Below are 20,833 nucleotides of genomic sequence, written 5' to 3'. Positions count from 1 at the left end.
TCCGTATCATCTGTGGGTCTTTCTATGTAGTTTCACACTTTCTGAGCAAACATTGAGACGTGGCTGGAAGGGACCGTCTTTAATTACTTATTTACTTATTTCACTTGGAGTCTGTCTTCCTTGCTGAGACTCAGGGCAGATCACACAGTAAAAAATAATCAGTCAGAACACTATAAGGTGCTTAACCAACAATGCAATAAAATGGGATTGCAAAATTAGAGACCGACACCAACAATCACAGCTCTGTAAAGCCGCAGCTAAACTGGGTCACAAAATTAGAGTACAACAAAAACAGGGTCCAGTTGACATCTTGGGGGGCTCCCACCCCCCTTCATACATATATACACCGGTGACACCACTTGTGCAGCTGCATCCGAGGAGAGGAGCAAATCAGCCCAGCTCTGCATCCAGGAGGTGCAGCAGAGGCAGCAGCTGTTTCTCTTGCCCCCCCCCCCGATTCAATTACCCCATGATGAGCACTTCCCTTCCCACCCCTAAACAGACCTAGGGCCACTTCTGTGGCGTTGCAGGTGAGTCCGATTTCAGTGGGAGAGTCTTAGCAGGTTCATGACCCTCCCAGACCCAAGAGAGCGATATTTGAATTTGCAGAGACAAATTGTGCTGAGCTGGACGGCAAACTTAGGTTTTAAAAATTAGAAGCCCTTGTCTAATTCTGACTGTGGAGGGGGCGTCCTTTCTAACTAGGCATGGTGCTTTTTGTTTAATTAATTGTAAGTTACCTCATAATATTCTGGTAAATAAAACCTAGAATCATGGACCCCAAGGGCCATCAAGTCCAACCCCCTGCCATGCAGGAACACACAATCAAAGCACTCCTGACCGATGGCCATCCAGCCTCTCTTTAAAAACCTCCAAAGAAGGAGACTCCACCACACTCCGAGGTTGTGCATTGCACTGTCGAACAGCCCTTACTGACAGAAAGTTTTTCCTGATGTTTAGGTGGAATCGCTTTTCCTTCACCTTGAACCCATTACTCCTGGTCCTAGTCTCTGGAGCAGCAGAAAACAAGCTTGCTCCCCCGCCAACATGACATCCCTTCAAATACCTAAACCTGCCTGTTCGAGAGTTAGGGGAGATAAGGCAACATGGTATAGCCCATTCTCATCAGGCCTCAGAATCTGAGCAGTGTCTGAACTTGGATTAAAGACCACTCTGCAGAGGAAAGCAATGGCAAACCACCTCTGCTTCTCATGTAGGGTCTTCATACGAGGCTTGCAACTTGATGGCACTTACATGCATGTTTGAGATTTGGGCAACATGCAAATGCATTTCAGTTTAATCTGCGAAAAGGCAGGGATGAGTGGACCGTGCTAAGTTTTAAGAAAGGTCACTCTGCCTTTTGGGTGTTCCTCGCTTTGGGGTCTCTGGGTAGCTTTACTCCAGCCAAACCCTGAGCTTCGTTATGAGCCAAGATTCATACCTGCGCCCTGTTGCTAGCATATGAAGTTATCCAATGGGCACCAAAAAGCCAAGAGTGCCTTTGTGTGTGTGCAGAGTGCCTTTTCTTCACCATATCAGTTTCCCTGCATCTGGAATTTTGGAGGCACAAATTTTCCAGGCTGGGTTGGACCATCTTGGCAGGTCTGTCACACAGTTCTTCCTTCCTTTAATAAACTCAGGGCAATATACTTAGCTGTCCCATACTTTAACTGTAAAACAACACTTGATTAAGTTAGGCTGAGTAAGAGCGAGTGAATGGCCAACCCAAGGTCAGCCAGCGAGCTTCCTGGTGCAGGGCCATGGCTCAGTGGTAGAGTATCTGTTTTGCGTGCACCAGAGGCGTACCTAGAGAAAATGGAACCGGGGGGAATCTGATCCCTCCCCCCGGCGCCCAGGTCTTCTGACCCCGAAGCTGGCGCCAGCACCCAGGTCTACTGCCCAGCACCGGCATCCAGATCTACCACTCAGAGCGGACAAGGCGCCCAGGTCTACCACCCAGAGCCAGCGAGGTGCCCAAGTCTACCGCCTGGAGCCAGCAAGCATGACCCGGGCCCGGCGTGCCTCCCCCCCCGCCCCCCCCCCCCGGGATTAGATGGTGTGCACCCAGGGACATGTGATACGCCATGTCCCTCTGGTAGATATGCCCCTGGCATGCCCAAGGTCCCAGGTTCAGCCCCAAACGTTTCCCTTTACAAGTATCAGATAAAAGGATAAAAAAGGGATCAGGTAATGTGGAAGACCTGAGACCATGAATAACTGTGGCCAGTCGAGTCGACAGAACGGCCAAGGCTCCGATTCAGTATTGGGCAGCCCCATGCGCTCAGATAACCCAGTGAGGTTTTGGTCCTAACACTCCCCTGTCTGAATATAACCCTCCTGACTATGCAAGCTTCCAGTCTGCTTGCCAGAGCCAGCAAGAAAGCACACCCCGCTGTGCTGGAATAGAAAGTTCTTGTTTTCGCTCTGAATGTCCCCAAGCCAGCTGCCACACATCTGGGAGCAGGAGCAGCTGGGCTTTGGGGGCCATGAAGGCCTGACTTCTCTGACCCCGCTCTCTCCTGCAGCATCTCCTGCCACCTGTCCAGATCCGTTACCCCTCTGCCACCTCCTTTCTTCCCCCTCCTCTTTGATGGCTCCTCGCTTATTCTTCCGTCCCTCCCCCTCTTCCTTCCCCATGATCAAAAGCAGCGACAGCTCCTTTGTAAACCGGTGCCAAATGTTTCTAAAGGCTCACAACAATGCTCAGGGAGGGAGAGGCCTGCCAGAGGAGCCTGGAAGCCGAGATAGAATCCACTCATTAAAAAAAAGCAAATTTGGACAGGGTTTTAATTAATGGAGAGGGAAGAGGGGGGGAGCAGAATGAAAGGAAGAGAAATGGAGGAAGAGTTTTTCATACCCTGCTTTTCCTCTACTTTTAAGGAGTCTCAATGTGGTTTCCAAATTCCTTTCCTTCCTCTCCCCACAAAGGACACCTTGTGAGGCAGGTGGGACTGAGAGTTTGGGAGCAGCAGTGGCATAGTGGTGAAGAGCAGGTGTACTCTAGTCTGGAGGAACTGGGTTTGATTCCCCGCTCTGCCGCTTGAGCTGCGGAGGCTTATCTGGGGAATTCAGATTAGCCTGTTCACTGCCACACACGCCATCTGGGTGACCTTGCGCTAGTCACAGTTCTTCGGAGCTCTCTCAGCCCCACCCACCTCACAGGGTGTTTATTGTGTGGGGGGAAGGGAAAGGAGATTGTAAGCTCCTTTGAGTTTCCTACAGGAGAGAAAGGGGGGATATAAATCCAAACTCCTCCTCTTCTTTAAAGAGAACTGTCCAAGGTCACCCAGCAGGCTTCATGTGAAGGAGCAGGGAAACAAATCCAGTTCACCGGATAAGAGTCCCCAGCTCTTAACCAGCACGCCCCAAATTGGGGGCGAGAGGAGACTTGTTGAAGCAGGACCTGAATGCTGCTTCTCCTGTAGAGGCAAGAAACGTAATGCCAGGGCCTGTGATTTCCCAGGGAGGCCATTCACCTCATGTGCACCAGGAGCCACATTCAATTCCAAGCTTCAGTAAAGTGATGGGAAGCGACAGATAAAGAACTGGCAGGTCAGCTCTGATCAATAGGTGAGATTGAGCACATCATCCCAACCCGGCTTTTGAGGTCTCTGTGGCTCATCAGGGTTGCCAGGTTATGGAGCTGTGACAATGGAAGGGACCCAGAATTTCCTCACCAGGGTCTACACCCAGCAGTCTTCTGCCCCCTTTCCCTCCTTATAGCTCATGTGTAGTTTTGCTCCAGTCCTGCTTTTTCACTCTTTTCTAGAAGAAGAAGAGTTTGCATTTATATCCCTCCTTTCTTTCCTGTAAGGAGACTCAAAAGGGCTTACAATCTCCTTTCCCTTCCCCCCTCACAACAAACACCCTGTGAGGTGGGTGAGGCTGAGAGAGCTCCGAAGAACTGTGACTAGCCCAAGGTCAGCCAGCCGGCATGTGTTGGAGTACACAAGCTAATCTGGTTCACCAGACAAGCCTCCACAGCTCAAGTGGCAGAGCAGGGAATCAAACCCGGTTCTCCAGATTAGAGTGCACCTGCTTTTACCTACTACACCACGCTGGCTCTGTAGTCTTCATTGTCTCTCTGGCCCTCCGATTCCTGCTCTTCAGGCCAATGTTTCTTTGGTCCTTTAGCCACCCTATCTCTTAACCTACCTTCTGGGGTTCTTCTTACCATATTTCTTCCACCTTTTCCCCTCAATCATCCACCTTTCAGTCTCCCAACTTCTGGGCTCCCTCATCTCTTCAATTTCCTTCTCCTCAAGACTTCTCCCAGACTTCTGTCTGCCCAAACTGACCACTTTCCTTTCCCTCCCAGAAGCTGGACTGCAAATTGAGCAGCTAAACAACCTCAGTCCACGTCAGAGGCCTCTTCTCCACAAGTGCAAAAAAGGAAGACATTGCCTCTGCGCAGGAACAGAGCAATTCATAGCCTCAGCCAACCCCCAGCTGTCTGCTGTTATAGCAACAAGCTGTAAAGCAAGAAGAAATAACATTTTTGCTTGCTGGCTCAGACTGGCCTCCTCCGTAGCCAGCACTCTTGCTTTGGCAGTGACCAGCAAGATGCCCCTGAAGAGTTCACCTCGTGAGTCTTGTCCCCAGACATCTGTTAGGGTGGCAGACTTGCCTGTGGACATGGAAGCTCCATTCTGCTATCATGGCAAATCACCGATCATCCTGTCCTCACGAGATTTATGTAAGCCTGGTTGAAAGCCATTCTCTGCTAGCGGCCATTTCGACGTCTTGTAAATTCTGTAAATTAGTTATAGATTGTGTGAAAAAGTCCTTTTGTCAGCATTGACCTTATCAATTATCCGTTCGGCTGGATGACCCTGAGTTCCAATCCTTTAAGGGAGCAACAATCTCCTTATAAAAGTCGATCGTTTCACCCCATTTCCTAGCCCGAGAAGCCTCTGCCCCTTTCCTGGTTTGCCTTTTGCCTGCTGATGCCTGCTGGTTCCCTCCAACTCCAAGATCTCTTTCTCTCTCAGACCCCCCTCAACACATTTGTGCAGTTAGGACTCTTGTCCCCCAGGTACATCATAGAGAGGCAGCATGTATAATGGTTAGAGTCTTAGATGGGGAACTAGGAGGCCTGGATTGACATCCTTGTGCTGCCATGAATCTCAGTGGGTGAATTTGGGCCTGTCACTCACTCACCCTAATCCACCTTAGACAGCCAACGCTGTGATAAAATGTGTACAAGTTACATGAACCCCCTGCGTTAAGGCACCAAGCAAGATTAACCAACCATTGAGGGCCAGCATGGTGTAGTGGTTAAGAGCAGGTGGATTCTAATCTGGACAACCGGGTTTGATCCCCCCCTTCTGAGTGGCAGACGCTTATCTGGTGAACCAGATGTGTTTCCACATTCCTGCTGGGTGACCTTGGGCTAGTCGCAGTTCTTTCAGAACTCTCAGCTCCAACTACCTCACAAGGTGTCTGTTGTGGGGAGAGGAAGGGAAAGGAGCTTGTAAGCCGCCTTGAGTCTCCTTAACAGGAGAGAAAAATGGGGTATAAATCCAAACTCATCATCTTTTTCATCCACTTGTAAGCACCTGAATAGATACTCACGTGCCAGGACAGAGCCAAATACTTTGCCTATGAGCATCTGGGGATACATGTTTTGCATCTTACACAGAAGCACAATCCCAGCTCTGCTCCTCAGGGACAATTAATGACCTTTGCCTGTTACATCCATTGCACATCTTCCTTCCATCATGGAACTCAAGTGAGAGGATACCTGGGTGGCTTTGAAGAGGTTCCTTCCAGGCCCCGACTAGATCCAGCACTGTTTCACTTCGGCAAGATGGCTGCCTCAGTGGTTTTCCCGCCACATCCACTCAACCCTCTGACACTGGCATCCTTCCTCCAGCCCCTTTGCAAAGCCAGTACCTAAAAACATGCTGATACCTCTGAAAAGGTTTATATGGGTCACTATGAATTGGCCTATGCCACTCCTTCTAATAGCTGACAGAATGACTGAATTCCTGTCAGGGCCAGCTGCAAACGAGGGAAGGGTTTTTTGTCTGCTTTGGGGGACTGTCGGGCTGTGAAGAAAAATATTACTGTGTTAAGTTTTTTTAAAAGAGGAAAAACAGCCTGATAAGAACGGAGCCTGTGTGTTGCTTTCTAGAAGTAAATGGAATGTCAAGCTGACCATCAGCTGGAGGGGGTGGGGAGGAGGAAAGAGAACATGGTTTGCTCGGGCTAATAAGTACTCTGGAGCGGGAAGTGAGGGGCAGGGAATATGTGCTGCCCTTTGGATTGATTCCCTTGCCAAGTTCAGGGCGCCGTAAGGTTTTAAGGTCTCAAGCTACCTTGAAACCCAAAGAATATAGTCAGGGGGGTATTGGAGAAGAATCTACTGGAGAAGAGCCAGTGTGGTGTAGTGGTTAAGAACAGGTGCACTCTAATCTGGAGAACCGGGTTTGATTCCCCATTCTGCCCCTTGAGCTGTGGGGGCTGATCTGGTGAACCAGATTAGCTTGTGCACTCCAGCACATGCCAGCTGGGTGACCTTGGGCTAGTCGCAGTTCTTCGGAGCTCTCTCAGCCCCACCCACCTCACAGGGTGTTTGTTGTGGGGTGAGTGGGAAGGAAGGGAGATTGTAATCCCCTTTGAGTCTCCTTACAGGAGAGAAAGGGGGGTATAAATCTAAACTCTTCTTCTTCCTTATCCTAATTCATGGCACAGCATATACACACACCCTCTTTTGAATGGAGAGCTGAATTAGAGTCAAGGTCTGCTTCCACAACCTTGATCCCTTTCCTCCAAATCTCCTCGGAGAAAGAGGTAAAAATGCCATTGCTCTGACATTGCATTCGGCTATTCAGATTTGGAGGTGGATGAGCCACTTCCTGCTCTGCACTGTTATACCATAGCAGGGTCATTTCCAGGGCTGTTATGGCCTTTGAGGGAGGGCTTCCTGGGGACAGGCTACCACACGACTTGCTTGACTCACCTGGCTGCTTGCTGCTATTCAACAGCAGCCACCCCCTGGCATAGCAGTTGGAGTTTCAGGCTAAGATCTGGGAGACCCAGGTTCGAATCACCGTTCTGCCATGGAAGTTCACTCGGTGACCTTGGGCCAGTGACACATTCTGAGCTTATCTCGCACGATTGTGAGGATAAAATGGAGGAGAGGAAAATTATGTAAGCAGCTTTGGGACCCCGTTGCAGAGAAAGGCAGAGTATAAACAAAGTAAATGAATAATAAATGGAGATGTAGCTAAAGATGGAGATATAGCTAAAGATACAGTTAAAAGTTGTTTGGTGAGTAAGAAGGAGAGGAGGAAGCAGGGGAAAGGTGAGGCTACAGGGATTGCTAGGAGGAGAGAAATAGTGTGGGGAGAAAAATAACGGGAAAGTGAGATGCTCCCTGCAAATCCTTGCGGGTTCCCAATCAATCAAGCCAGGTAACTAGCCCCCTGCGATTGGACCATAGTTCTCCTGGGTAGGGTCTGTGGGGACTTTCAGGGAAGGAAAAAAGGACATTGTGGAGGAGGGGGAAATAAGATACCCTCACAATCCCTTGCAGGTCCCCCACTTGTGCATGTGTGTTTGTCTTCTTTAACCTCCAGTGTTCTGCAGATGAAGGGGTAGAGACATTCAGATAGGAGCAAGGACAGCTGGAGGGGCTGACTTACTCTCTGTGTCCCCCCATTGAATTCTTTACTGCCAAGTAAACAGGCAGCCAACTGGGAGGCAATTGAGAGGGGCCAAAAACAGCAGCCCTGACTTGGATGGCCCAGGTTAGCTCATCAGATCATGGAAGCTAAGCAGTTAGCTGTATTGTCGAAGGCTTTCACGGCCGGAATCACTGGGGTGCTGTGTGGTTTCCGGGCTGTATGGCTGTGTTCTAGCAGCATTCTCTCCTGATGCAGGCGAAACATCAGGAGAGAATGCTGCTAGAACACGGCCATACAGCCCGGAAACCACACAGCACCCCACTAAGCAATTAGCCTTTGGATGGGAGACCACTGAGGAAGTCCAGGGTTGCTATGCAGAAGTAGGCAATGGCAACTCACCATACGGGGTCACCATAAGACACCAAACCCAGGCAAGGTAATCCCACAGTCCATCAGTGATAGCATAAGTGTGTGTGTGGATCGTCCGTGCTTTGGGGGCTAGGATTAGAAAGGTGGGGGGGGGGTATTTTCCTACACAGCAGTAGAGTTACAAACCAACCTGGAGAAAAGTGTCCTGTCCTGATAACAGAGGTGTGGAAATGGAAGTTTTCCATGGCATGGAGGTAACTTGCATATGGTAAATAGCATCCTATTAAGCCTCTTTTAAAGGGTCAGGAAGTTCTTTTTTCTCCAGACAGCTAGCAACCCTGCCTAGGAGCGTGGTGCTGTTTCTGCTCCAGGAGTCCTCTAGTATATTCAGGATTGAAAACCAATAGGAATGTGTGTGTGTGTACGTGTGTGTGTACGTGTGTGTGTGTGTGTGTACGTGTGTGTGCGTGTGCGTGTGTGTGTAAAAGGGAGCTCCAGGGTCCTTTTGGTGAGCAAGCCTGCTTGGAGAATTCTGCCTGGTTTGGGAATGCTGAGTGGGAGCTGGGAGCTTGCTGCCAATTGGTAAAATTAGCATTTAGATAGGAGGGTTTGTCTGTTGGGAGACGTGGCGGCCTCCCTGCACACTTCTCCCCCACTGTCAGATACTAACAGCCACCCAGTTTAACCAGCCCTCTTTCAAGAGGCTGCCTCTACTTCCTTCTAACTGGGTTCCTTTCAACCCCCACTGTTTAAAGCAGGGCATTTTGCCACTCCGAAGAAAGAAGACCGAACGGTCAGGCTGTGGCTGATCTGACCTTTCTCCTTTCAAAGGACAGAGACCACAACTGTAGCTTTTCTTCCCTATGTAAAATCACACAAAGCAAAATCACACATGAACACCTTATGTGGAATTAGACCCTTGCTTCATTGCAATCAGTATTGTCTGTTCTGACCGGCAGCCGCTCTCCGGGGTCTTAGACAGAGATCTTTCACATCACCGTCTGCCTGGTATTTTCAACTGGGCATGTCCAGGATTGAGCATGGGGCCTTCCGCGTACTGAGCAGAGGCCCTGTCACCGGTCCCTTCCCAAATCACGAGGCCTGAGCTTTGGATAAAATCACTCCCTTCCCTGTGAGGCCAAGATATCTCCCATCCACACAGGTGGTCTTTCCCATCTTCCAGTTCCAAACAAACAGGAATTTTTAAAAAACCAAGCCAGTGCATTTCTTTGAAGAGCTTTTTCTTTCATTTATATGTTATATTCATTCTAAGCACCAAAAAACATGCAATTTTAAATTTGCCTCCCATTTTCGTTAATTAAAGTATCGTGCGGGTAATTTTGTGTACGAATGAGAGAGAGAGAGAGAGAGAGAGACAGGGAGAAATCTTGCATTGAAAAACTGACTGCAGAAATAAAAGCACCTTCAATTTGCTTCTTGAACCAGACTTCAAGCGTGCCTTTCGTGGTGCGCATCTTCCTCCCAACAGCCGTGTGAAGCGAGTTCTGTAGGTAGCAAATGGAGGAGAGATGTGCCCAAGGATTCTACTCCACATCCCAGGTCCCCACACTGAAGCCCTCTGCTCCATGGCTTCCCCTTCCAAGCACACGGCTGCCCTTAGATTTCACTTCCATCCGTGCAACCACTGCAGCCGCCAGTAGCTTCAGGAAAAGGCCAGTGTGTGCTGCCAATTCACCTGTGGTCTGCCTGCGGTGAGCGTGTTGTGTTGTGTTCTCCAGCGGGCCCCACCGAAAGCTGCAATGATTCTGATGTGGAACAGGGCCAAAACGGCTCTCTCGTCCAACCCCTTCCTAAACTCTGCATCAGCCTTTCAGTTCGCAAAAAGTGTGCAATCAAAACCACAGGGTGCCACAAGTGGAAGGCGGATGCAGTGCAGAAAGGGCAGCTGCTGAGCAAACAACCCACGTGTTCCCAGCCAGCGAGTCAAGGCCCCCCACAATGATTGTGGGGAGCTGGGCAAACCTCCCACAGGTCATTTCCATCTATGGAATCCATTAATCTCTCTCTCACACACGCACACACGCCACAGATCATCAAAACTCAGAGCCTCATGCACACTGCATGAACTAGTTTGACACTGCATATATTTACATATATTATTTCAGCTTCCTGTAAGAGCTTTTGCCTCCAGGAGAGATGGCAAATGAAACGCCCGCTGCTGCCCCTGCTCTTCCACCTTTATGCTGTTGGAGCCAAATTTATTTTGCTCAGCCAAGAAACCTATTTCATGTTGTCATCTATTAAAACCCCTGATCCATGCTGGCGGGGTGGGGGGCTTCCTTTTGCATCCTGAATTCCACAAGAGTGAACTTGAGCGAGGGCTCCTCCAGGAGTCAGCCCTGGCAGATGCCCGGAAGATCAGATGCGGTTTAAGCTTTCCCTCTCACCTGAGTATCCAAAACCGCCCCTCCCTCCACATTCCCAGGGCACGGGTGGGGCGTCTGCGTCCTCCTTTGCAGAAAACTGATTGTTTCTCCTTCTGCCCAATATTTCGCACATGATCAGAGGATATCGCTCCCCATTCTCTCCCGTCACCCCCCCCCCGCCCAGTTTACAAATGGTTCCAACCTGGTATCTTGTCTCAAATTAAGACTAGGAAAGGAGAATCCAGAGCTCGTTTCTGAGAAAGCATCACTAAAAATGGTGGGGAGGGCAGAGAGCCAGGACTCCTCGGTTCTCTTCCTCCGAGGCTTTGCAGGAAGCCAATGGAGACAGCTGGCATTTTTATCTTCCATCTTTCCAATTCCAGAAGCAGAGAATGCCACCCTGCCTGATACAAAAGGCCTCCTTGATTTACGACTGTAAAAAAAATTGTATCCTCTTTCCCCCAAAACAACCTAAAAATGTGCAAAGGACAAAAGAATTGGCAGTGCCGATTCCTTGTGATCTCGGAGTTGACATCAGTTGTCAGAATACTGGGAGGAGGGGGGGGGCACACCAAGGAGAGGGCGAGGGGGGGAGCTGCCTGGGGAGGGGGGAGGAAGGGAAGATTTTCCATGATGCAGTCGTGAAAAGACAAGGACAGAAATGAATCTAGAGAGAAACAGACGATAAAAAGCAAGATGCAGAGAAAGATGTTAAAAGAAAAGAAAAAAAGTTGTTTTTTCTCCAAAAAACATTCTTACCTAGTTTTCTTTTTTGTAATTTTTTTTCTTCATGCTAATATCACACGGCCTATTTGTTGATGTAAGTTGACTGAATTCCGTGGTTTGCTCTCTTATTTTTTAAAAACAAACAGAAAGGGAAAAAGAGGAGAGAGAGAAAAAATAAGGAAAAAAATGAGTATTTCTTAAGAGAGGATGGGAAGAGAAGCAGCCAGCCAGGGATTTTATTGCTCTTAATTCTGCTGTTTTATCTGTTTAATTTTTTGCACATTAAAATGACTATTTTTAATTCTTTTTTTCCTTTGATTATGATTTCTCTAGAAGTTATCTTTCAAATGTATTGCAAAGGCGAGAGAGACAAGCTAGCAGTCAGGGATGGAGACGGAGGGGTTTGGCTAGCTAAAGCTCGTGGCTTGAGTTGTCTTGTGTCAGCAGAGTGGGACGCCTGCCTAGGTCACTAACGCGCTTTCCCCTTCTGTCTCTCCCCCTTTTCTCTCTGTTCTAGGAGGTGAATTAGTATTACCCATAATAACCGAAGACTCACTAGACACCCCTCCAATTGCCACCCGGTCTCCATTCGTCCCCCCACCTCCCACCTTTGGCCCCTTCCTAACCGTAGTCGAAACCACCAAAGACACCCTTTCCCCGCCATCCCATCCGAGGCCGCCCTGCTTGGCCGACCAAGACGACAGCGACTGTGAAGAGGGCATCGAGGCCTCCGGCTATGCCTCGGGCGAGGTCTTTGACTCCAGCTTGCCCCCTACTGACGACGAAGATTTTTACACCACTTTCCCCCTGGTCACGGATAGGACCCTAATTGGCCGTCCCGAAGGAGCATCTAAAAAGGCCCAAGGATCTCGCCCCAACCTTAGGACAGGACTGCCGGCTTCACCCTCCGTCCCTGATCTCTTGACCTCCACCACCTCTCCCAGTCTGGTCCGTAACATCCCTGCCGGCAAAATGAACACCCGGGAGTCCCTCAAACCCCACCCAGAACAGTACCCCCCACTGTCCACTTCCTTTGAACCTGACAAGCTAAACAGGCTTAAATACCCAGGTATAACCTCTTCCCCCAATTTCCACAATCTGCCCACAGCTAACCCCACTGGCCCTGGGGAAAGGGGCCCTCCAGGAGCGGTGGAGGTCATCCGGGAGTCCAGCAGCACTACCGGCATGGTGGTTGGCATCGTAGCAGCGGCGGCCCTCTGCATCCTCATCCTCCTCTATGCCATGTACAAATATCGTAACCGGGATGAAGGTTCCTACCAGGTGGACCAAAGCCGGAACTACATCAGTAACTCGGCGCAGAGCAATGGCACGGTGGTTAAGGAAAAGCCAGCCGCTGCCACCAAAACGCCCGGCAAGAGCAAGAAAAACAAAGACAAGGAATATTATGTCTGAGTCCCCCCTGGTCCCCTAATCCCTGCGTGTGCCAGAGAGACCAACACCCAACAGACACATGCAGTGAAACCACCCAGACCTACACACACCCAGACTTTCTGGAGAGGAGACCACCCAAACTCATCCTTTCCCTCCCTCATCAGAGAGCAACCAACCAGTGGCACCCCTAACATGGCAACCTCCATCCACTTTGGTTTGCTCATTCCTGTTTTTCTTTCAGTACCGCCCCCTCCCCTCCAAAAAAAAAGCCAACAAGCTCACAGGGGCCTACCTCCCTTTCTTCCATCCTGAGCTCCTTCCAACCTGGCAGGTTTTTTTCCCTAGGGAAACCGAGGGGAAGGAAAGCAGAAATGGCAAAACACAAGCAATTCCAGGAACAGCATGGCTCGAAGAGAGAGGGATGCTCAGAGAGAAGGATCCAAGGGGGTGGGGTGGGAGCAGGTTTAAGAAAGCGGCTTCCCGGGGTGAGGGCGAAGCCATGATGGTGCTCCACGATCTTTATGCACGCGAGTAATTGCCCCTCTTTGCGAGGGGGCGTAGGCACTTTTCTGATGCGGGAAAAAAAACTTTGGGGTCCGTCCATCCTGTCTCATTCCCCCTGCCCTGCCCCCCAGCACATCACTCTGAAATGGATTCCTAGTTGGAGCCAGGGAGCGCAGCTCTCTACAGAACCCTACCTGGACTGAGGGAAGAGAGGGTCCGGTGCCGAAAGCCCCCCTCTCTCTTTCTCCCTCTCGGAATTATCTCAAGCAAAAGGGTCCGTTCTTTCTATGGTTTTTTTTATTTTGATCTTCGTCAATGTGTCCGAGTCTTGGAAATGTGTGGAATAAAACAAACAAAACAAAAAAGTAATTTTTGAAAAGAAACACGACTAATTATCGCAAATACAACAGGTAACATGGATTTTGCTCGAGCTGTTGGGCCGGGGGGGAAACGCGCCCGCTCCCAACAGCCTACTAATATCCTGTCTTGTAATAAAAGGGGTAATCAAGCTGAGGGTTTTGTTTTTTTAAAGATGTTCGAAACCCGTAATTTGGTGTGGTTGGGAGCAGCTTCGGGGTGCAGCTGCGTCGCCTATGAAGGGAGGGGGATGAGCAAGAATCTCCTGGGGGGGGGGGGGGGTTTGCTTTACAGGGGTCCAGTCTTGAATCCCTTCCATTTTTTCCCCTTCACTCTCCCCTGTACCAAGGTGCTATATTGTGGTCTTTCTTTCAACTGTGTTCTTTTTTTTCTTTTTTTTTTTAAAGAAAAGCATGGAAAACTCTAGCTGACATTCGATTTCATTTTGCTTTATCATGCGGGGGGGGGATCCCTTTTTAAAAAAAAAGATACGGAGGCAAACACGAGGACATTATTTCTTTGCAGTTAGCAGCAGTGAAGCGACGGCCGTTTCCCGGCAGGCGGGGCAGAAGTGCATGCGGAAGAGCGTGGCTGGGGCTCATCTCCCTTTTTCCTCCCCTTCAGCTGCTTTCCTGGTTCTTCCAAAAAATGCTGAGAGGAAGCCATAGATGACTCTATAAGAGATCGATCTATCTATAAATATATAGATATATAGATATATAAAGATATTTAAGATATAAAAGTATATATAATATATGGTGAGTGTAAGCCAGGAGCTGTCTGGGGGTGCTTGCAAGACCCCCCTCCTGCAGCATCCGGTCCTGCCCCCGCATTCATGGGGGGGGGGAGCATGCTTTGGCACACACGGCCCTCCCATTGGGCAGAATGAAACTTTTGGGGGTATCAAAGGGCAAGTCACTGGCCGTTGTTTCTTACCGTGTTGCCACCTTGACAGTGGGACAATTTGCATTTTTCTGCCTCCGTCGCCAAATGGCTTGGGCTGCCCCTGCACCTCAGCTAGTGGAGCAAAGACAACCCCGTTGCCCATGTCCATTATAGCTGGCAACTAATCTGAGCCTGTAAGCCAGGGGCGGGGGCGCCTTCAGTCTGCTAGGTGTATGTGCACATGCACGGTGTTTATAACACATGCCAGGCCTGGCCAAGCTGGAATTAGCCTCCTCTTGGGGATTTTGGAGGGCCTTTTGTCCCCAGGCAGCTGTGATCCAAGCAAATGCGCAGGACACCGTACTTCAGACAGGATAGCTGAGTGCTTCCAAGGCAGCCTTGCAGTGAGGGGACGCCTCCAGGGGCAGGTTCTGGGTGCCATGACAGGCAGCAGGGAAGGAGCCAGTAAGACCAGATCAAGGAGCTGCATTGGAGTAAGTGAATGAACCAAATCCACAAGTCCAAGCCTTCCAGCCCTTCTTTCAATATAGCTTGCACTGGAGAGCTTCCCTCTAATGGTGCCCAGTGTGTCGGTATGTTCACTAGTGAGCAAGAGAGAGTGATTCAGTGAGTGAGTGGGGAGTGCCAAGTCGTGTCGTGGTTCAGAGCAGTGGACTCTAATCTGGAGAACCAGGTTTGATTCCCCACTCCTCCACCTGAGCGGCTGGATTGGTTTCCCCGCTCCTCCACGTGAAGCCTGCTGGGCGATCTTAGGCTAGTCACAGTTCTCTCAGAACTCTCCCAGCCCCACCTACCTCACAAGGTATCTATTGTGGGCAGAGGAAGGGAAGGCGATTGTAAGCTGCGCTGAGTCTCCTTAAAGGTAGAGAAAAGCAGGGTATAAAAACCAACTTTTCTTCTACATGTGGTAGTAGCTCATCTCTTTAGATGTAGGTTTGCCCCCAGTCACAACCTAATGATGTGGGGTTCACCTTATTGCCCAAGAGGGGTGTCTGTCAGGAAGGGTGCATGTCACTGTGACTCCCATGGTCTTTCTGCTGGGGAGGGAAAGCGAGCAGAGGGTGATTTCATACCCCTGCTCCCTCTGCTTCTTGCGTTTTTAATAGCGACCTGCATCCCTGCCCCGTTAAACCAGATTGCAGCAAACCTGTGTTTGGAGATGAGGTCCAGCCACTCGTGTGTATCACTTGGCTCTCGGATGCTAGAGTCTCCAGCCAGGGCTGCTTTTTTGGGGCCTTCACATAGGCCCCTTTCGCACGTGCAGAATAATGCACTTTCAATTCACTTTCACCAATTGCTTGCAAGTGGATTTTGCTATTTAGCACAGTGAAATCCAGCTGCAAAGTGCATTGAAAGTAGACTGACAGTGCATTCTTCTGCATGTACAGAAGGGGCCAGAGAGATCCTCAGTACACTTACACCTTTCTAAACCCATTGAAGTCAGTGGGCTTTGAAGGATGTGTGATTGACTAGGATGACCCCGCAAGCCTTAGGGAATTGCTCCGGGTTACTCCCTAGCAGAGAGACAGGTTTCGAAAAGGTGTTGTGCCCTCTCATGATCTATAGCAACCCCAGTCAGTTCCCTCACAGACTGCCAGACAGTGTTTGAGGAGAGTGTGGCTAGAGCCCCAACATCTCTATGCATGAGCAAGATTACTTAACACAGGTGAGCTTTCCCTTCCTGACCTGCATGTGTGGGCATTAATTTCTTGCCAGCCGTGTGCAATAAAATCTGGAGCCTCGCCGTTCTTTTTCAAATTGCCAGTGTGGGTTCAAATTGCCACGTCAGCCGGTGAAACAGAGTTTCCTGAATTGCAGATTAGAAGAGGCTGTTCAAAAGGGACAATTTGTGACAGGCATACTTTCAAGTGAGGCGCAGAAGAAACTTGAACGTTCTGTTTTCTGCACTGCTGTTGCATTGAAATCCTCTTTGGGTAACATCTGGAAATCGGATGTTAAATGTCTGGGAAAGTCCATATTTTAACTGCCAGTTTGTGCGATGCCGTTATTGCTGCTGAAAGAAAATTCCACTGAAATTTGGCCTCATTTGAGAATTGAATTGCATTTCTGAATTTCAAGTGTTTTCGAGTCCCGTTTTTGAGAGAAGCTGCTGAAACCATGTAAGGCAAACATATTAAGAAGTATCTTGCTGCATGTCTAAAACCTTACATCATAAATGAGGGGGAGGGTCAAGGTAGGAAATTACAGATTGAAAACCTGGCAATGACATTCAGAGGTAAAAACAAATCCCACCCGCCCACCCCCAAATTTCATTATTTTTCTACTTTAGTGAGCATCAAAGCAAAACCAAATACAGGCTCATACGGGGCTCACTGACAGGTGCCACTATAGTTTGGAAACCCAGTCTTTAAAATGGAAGCAGGGTTCAGACATTTAACATGTGGGTGAAGGTGTGGCTGTTTCCCCTGAGACAGGCTTCACTGCCAAAATTAGAGAATTGTCTCAATGTGGAGCCAAGGCAGGTGACTTTTGACAGACTGCTTTCCACACTAGATAGCAGCTGTTGAAGGTCTCGAGCAAGGCTGGGCTTTGATGGGCTTTCTGAAGAAGCCAAAAGTGGCATTCCCCACCCCCTAATTCTCTGTAGTAGCCCCCTGGTGTGTGTGAGAACATGCGCCAGCGAGAATGTCCAGTGCCTAGCAGTCTGTTGGTGCTATCAAACCCTTAACTAATTGTGTCCTTGAATGTAGCTTACCAGCCAAATTGAAATAAGCATTGTAACCAGTGGTGGGATTCAGATAATTTAACAACCAGTTCCGGTGGTGGGATTCAAATCATTTAACAACTGACTGTTTACAAGAACCATTTTAACAACTGGTTCTGCCAAAGTGGTGCGAACCGGCTGAATCCCACCACTGATTGTAGCCCACTCCCCAATAAAGAGTTTTCTGCCACTTGACATCTAAAGTTTTCTGTTGCATTGAACTTGGTGACCCTTTTACAAAACGAATTGGGGGGTGGGTGGGAGATACGTTAGAGAACTGGAACCCTGCTAGAAGACTTTTTGGGAAGATTTGGAGAGGGGTGTACTACTGGCAGTTGCAGAATAAGAGTGTGTGTGCTCATGCGTAAGTGTGTTTAACTGCACGTAGTGAAAAAATTGGCAGAGAAGTAGGAGAATAGTTGGACAGTTTGGAGCTGGGGGTAGGGGTATCACTTGGCCAGAGGTAAGTTGTGAGAAAGTCAGGGTTGATTCCTTCAAGAGCCTTAATCTGAGCAAGAGGGAGTAAAGCTAAAATGTCCAAAAACTTTAGGAAGGCTTTGCTGAAGCACCGAATGGCCGGGTGACCAAAAGAGTGGTACCAGGGAACCTGGTAGTTGCAGTGCAAGTGAGAGAAACTTTTTCCTTAAGACCCCAGGATGCAAGCTTTTGAACTATGCAGAACTCTTCCTCCACTGCATATGTTTAATTCAGAAGAGGGTCCCATTGAGTTCAGTGGAAATTGCTCCCAAGTACACATAGGACCACTGCCTCGAGAAAGAGAGACGGAATGGTTCTTCTTGTGCCATGCCTTAGAGTGTCTCTGGCTTGTCACTTCTTATTTTCTGCCCCAACGAAAAAGAGAAAAGACATGTTCACATCCCAGCTTGAGGAAGAATTCTGGGTAATGCAAAAGCTTGCACCCACATTTAAGTGGATCCCAACGACAGGCAACCACTTCACTTGCTCTAAAGGACTAGTGGAGCACAGGGGGCCCTTCTGGTTTGATCCCTCTTTGGGTCATCCATCTGCTCTCTCATGCCATGCGGGCTCACTTTGACTGCTTCCACTCTGAAATCGTGCTCTGCCTGGGCTCCCCAATTGGAGCCCTGTGTCAGGAGCGTCCGCACCACATCACTGTCTGATTGCCCACTGTCCAGGCTTTCCTTGTCTTCGGCATGCTGCTCTCAAACCTGCTTAATGCATCCCAAGAATGGCGAGGCATCATCTAGAGGGGACAGTTTGTATTTTTAAATGGCCCACAGTGGTGCCATTTTCCGACCCATCAGTCCCGTGTGTTCACCACTTCCCTCACTGCACCGCCGTGGGGCCTTTTTAAAATCGGTCCTTTTGCTGTCAAATCACAGCTGACCTGGACATCCTGTTGGCCATTGCCTGCCTCCACATCACACCGCTAGTATTCCTTGAAGGTCTCCCCTCCAAATACTTGCCAAGGTTGAGGCTGACAGAGTGCAGCTGGCCTAAGGTCTTTTGTGGCGCAAGTGGGGATTTGAACCTGGATTTCTCAGGTCTTAGTCTGACACCTTAACCGCTACATCATGCTGGCTCTCTACAATATTATAGCACTGTCCTAATCTGGAGAACCGGGTTTGACTCCCCACTCCTCCACCTGAGTGGCAGAGGTTTATCTGGTGAACCAGATGTGTTTCCGCACTCCTACATTCCTGCCGGGTGACCTTGGGCTAGTCACAGTTCTCGCAGAACTCTCTCAGCCCCACCTACCTCACCAGGTGTCTGTTGTGGGGAGAGGAAGGGAAAAGAGCTTGTAGGCCACCTTGAGTCTCCTTACAGGAGAGAAAGGGGGGATATAAATCCAAAATCATTATCTTCTCTATAGTACTACAGTAAATACCAATTTCTTTTTTAAAAAGTTTTTCAGTGGTGCAGTGAGGGGGGGATGAAGGGAAAACAGCAGCTGATGAAACAAAGCCTGTCACCGCTCAGAGCCCTTTGTGGGTTGGGCAGTATAGGAAAATTAATAAATAATATTGATAATAAAACTGCTGTGTGGATGCTCAGTTGCCAACATGGATGCCTGTGCATTCACAGTGGCAATGAACAGAACCAGAGAATCCTCTCCATGTGGATGCAGCCTCTGTCAGGGACTTTGGAGCATATCAGTCAGACTGGCACTCCCAGAGCAGTCCAGTGAATGACCAGGAAGGACTGGAAATGCCTTAGCTGCTTCTTGGATCTTCCCACCCCTTTGGGCTCCTGGGAGGGAAACCGGAGACTTGACTCTTCCTCTGGCCACTTTAAACTTGCATCATTTCAGATCGATTTGAGAAGGTTGTGTTATTTGTCTATGGAAAGGTTACTCCAGGGAACTAGCTGCAGACACCCCACCCCCCTTCCAACCCAAAGTCACTAGAGCCCATTCTTCCACGATTACGGAAGGGAGGAGGAAGTGAAGGCACCAACCTCTCATTTGTGTTTTTCCATCATTTTCATGTTGTTTCTCAATCTTCAGCTGTTTATAGGGCAGGTGCTGCTGTCCGTTTCTATGAAAGTGTAATGAACATTATTACCAAATGTAAATTTATTTGTACATTATTAATATTTTATTTTTATCTGGGGAGGGGGACTTAACAGAAGGTCAAAGACTCCATAGGTGGGGGAAAACACCCTGAGATCAAAATCTCTCTTTTTTTAAAATAAAAAAGAACTTGGGGTGGGGAAATCTATTCATTTTGACAATGAAATACCAAACTTTTTTTAGTTTCAGGTTTTGTTTTGTTTTGAAGACATTCCATTTGGGGTGGAAATCGCTTGTAACTTTCTTTTCAATTTTTTTGTAATTGATACCTTTTTTAAAAAATTACCTTTCCTGTTTCTTTTTCTGGGGAGGGGTTGGGGGGGATAAACTGTGATTCTGCATATTTACCCTGTAAAATTCCTGTATTCTTCAATGTTATTGTAAAGTGTTACTGATAAAGATGATTATGAACAGACAAAAAACAAAAAGTCCAACCCATGTACATTTAGCACAAAGGGGAATACAATTGATTCTATACTTCGTATCTTTTGTTCTAGTCTTTCTTTATGTGGGTGGAGTGCATTAATGCTGAAGCAACGTTTCCTCCTTAGACTAAAATATGTCAAAGTTTGGGGGGGGAACGAACCATTGCAAATTGGAGTTCTTTCCGATTCAGATTTATTGGTATTTCACAATCTTGGGCCATACTTTAAAAAAAAATGTTTTGGTAACCATTTCAGCCCACTCCAAACCCATTTGGGTAAATGTCTTTCAGGTAAATGTCTCACCAACTCTGAAGTCTGCAACATGCTCTAAAAAATGAACACAACAGTAAATGTTTATCTGGTGAGGGGAAAAACTTGCATGCTATATCACATGTTACTTTTGTGTTACTTTCTTCCTGCTGTGTTATATACTAAAGGAATAGAATACATTTTATTCCTAAAATATTCTAATTCTGTGCTAAGAACAGGTATCCTTTCTCTTGGGATACAAGCCCATATATTTCCTCTGCCCTACTGCTACCTCCCACCAACAGGTGTTGCAGGGTTTTTTAAATACAGAAGCCTGCCAACCTGCTTCCCCAAAGCAAATGTGAGATGAACATAAACAACATTCGTTCCTACCTTCAAATTGCCATCTGTCTTGCCTTGCAGAGCCATGAAACATAACTTGACTATTAGGTCCTTTTATTGCTATTTATTTCTTACCTCTGCTGCACAACAGCAATTATCAAAATGCCACAATGTGAACCTTTGCTGCAGGCATTTAAGATACTGTCTACAGCTGTGAGAGAAGCAATTTGTGACTGGAAATATGGAGGAGACAGGAAAACCACCAA

At 48.4% G+C, this 20,833-nt stretch overlaps 1 protein-coding gene across 1 annotated transcript in view; it reads left to right on the top strand.

Moving 5' to 3' along the window:
• Positions 1-13,522, top strand: part of NRXN2 (neurexin 2) — a 444,661-nt gene extending 431,139 nt beyond the window's left edge. Inside the window, 1 exon segment of the mRNA XM_048514356.1 lies at positions 11,631-13,522. Within this exon segment, the coding sequence (XP_048370313.1) occupies positions 11,631-12,526 (896 nt within the window). The 3' untranslated portion in view covers positions 12,527-13,522.
• Positions 13,523-20,833: the final 7,311 nt, after the last annotated feature.

This window comes from Sphaerodactylus townsendi, linkage group LG01 (genome assembly GCF_021028975.2).
Source record: "Sphaerodactylus townsendi isolate TG3544 linkage group LG01, MPM_Stown_v2.3, whole genome shotgun sequence".
NCBI classification, from domain to species: Eukaryota; Metazoa; Chordata; class Lepidosauria; order Squamata; family Sphaerodactylidae; genus Sphaerodactylus; species Sphaerodactylus townsendi.
The sequence above is the reverse complement of the archived record's forward strand: the minus strand, read 5'-3'. Positions and strand labels throughout refer to the sequence as shown.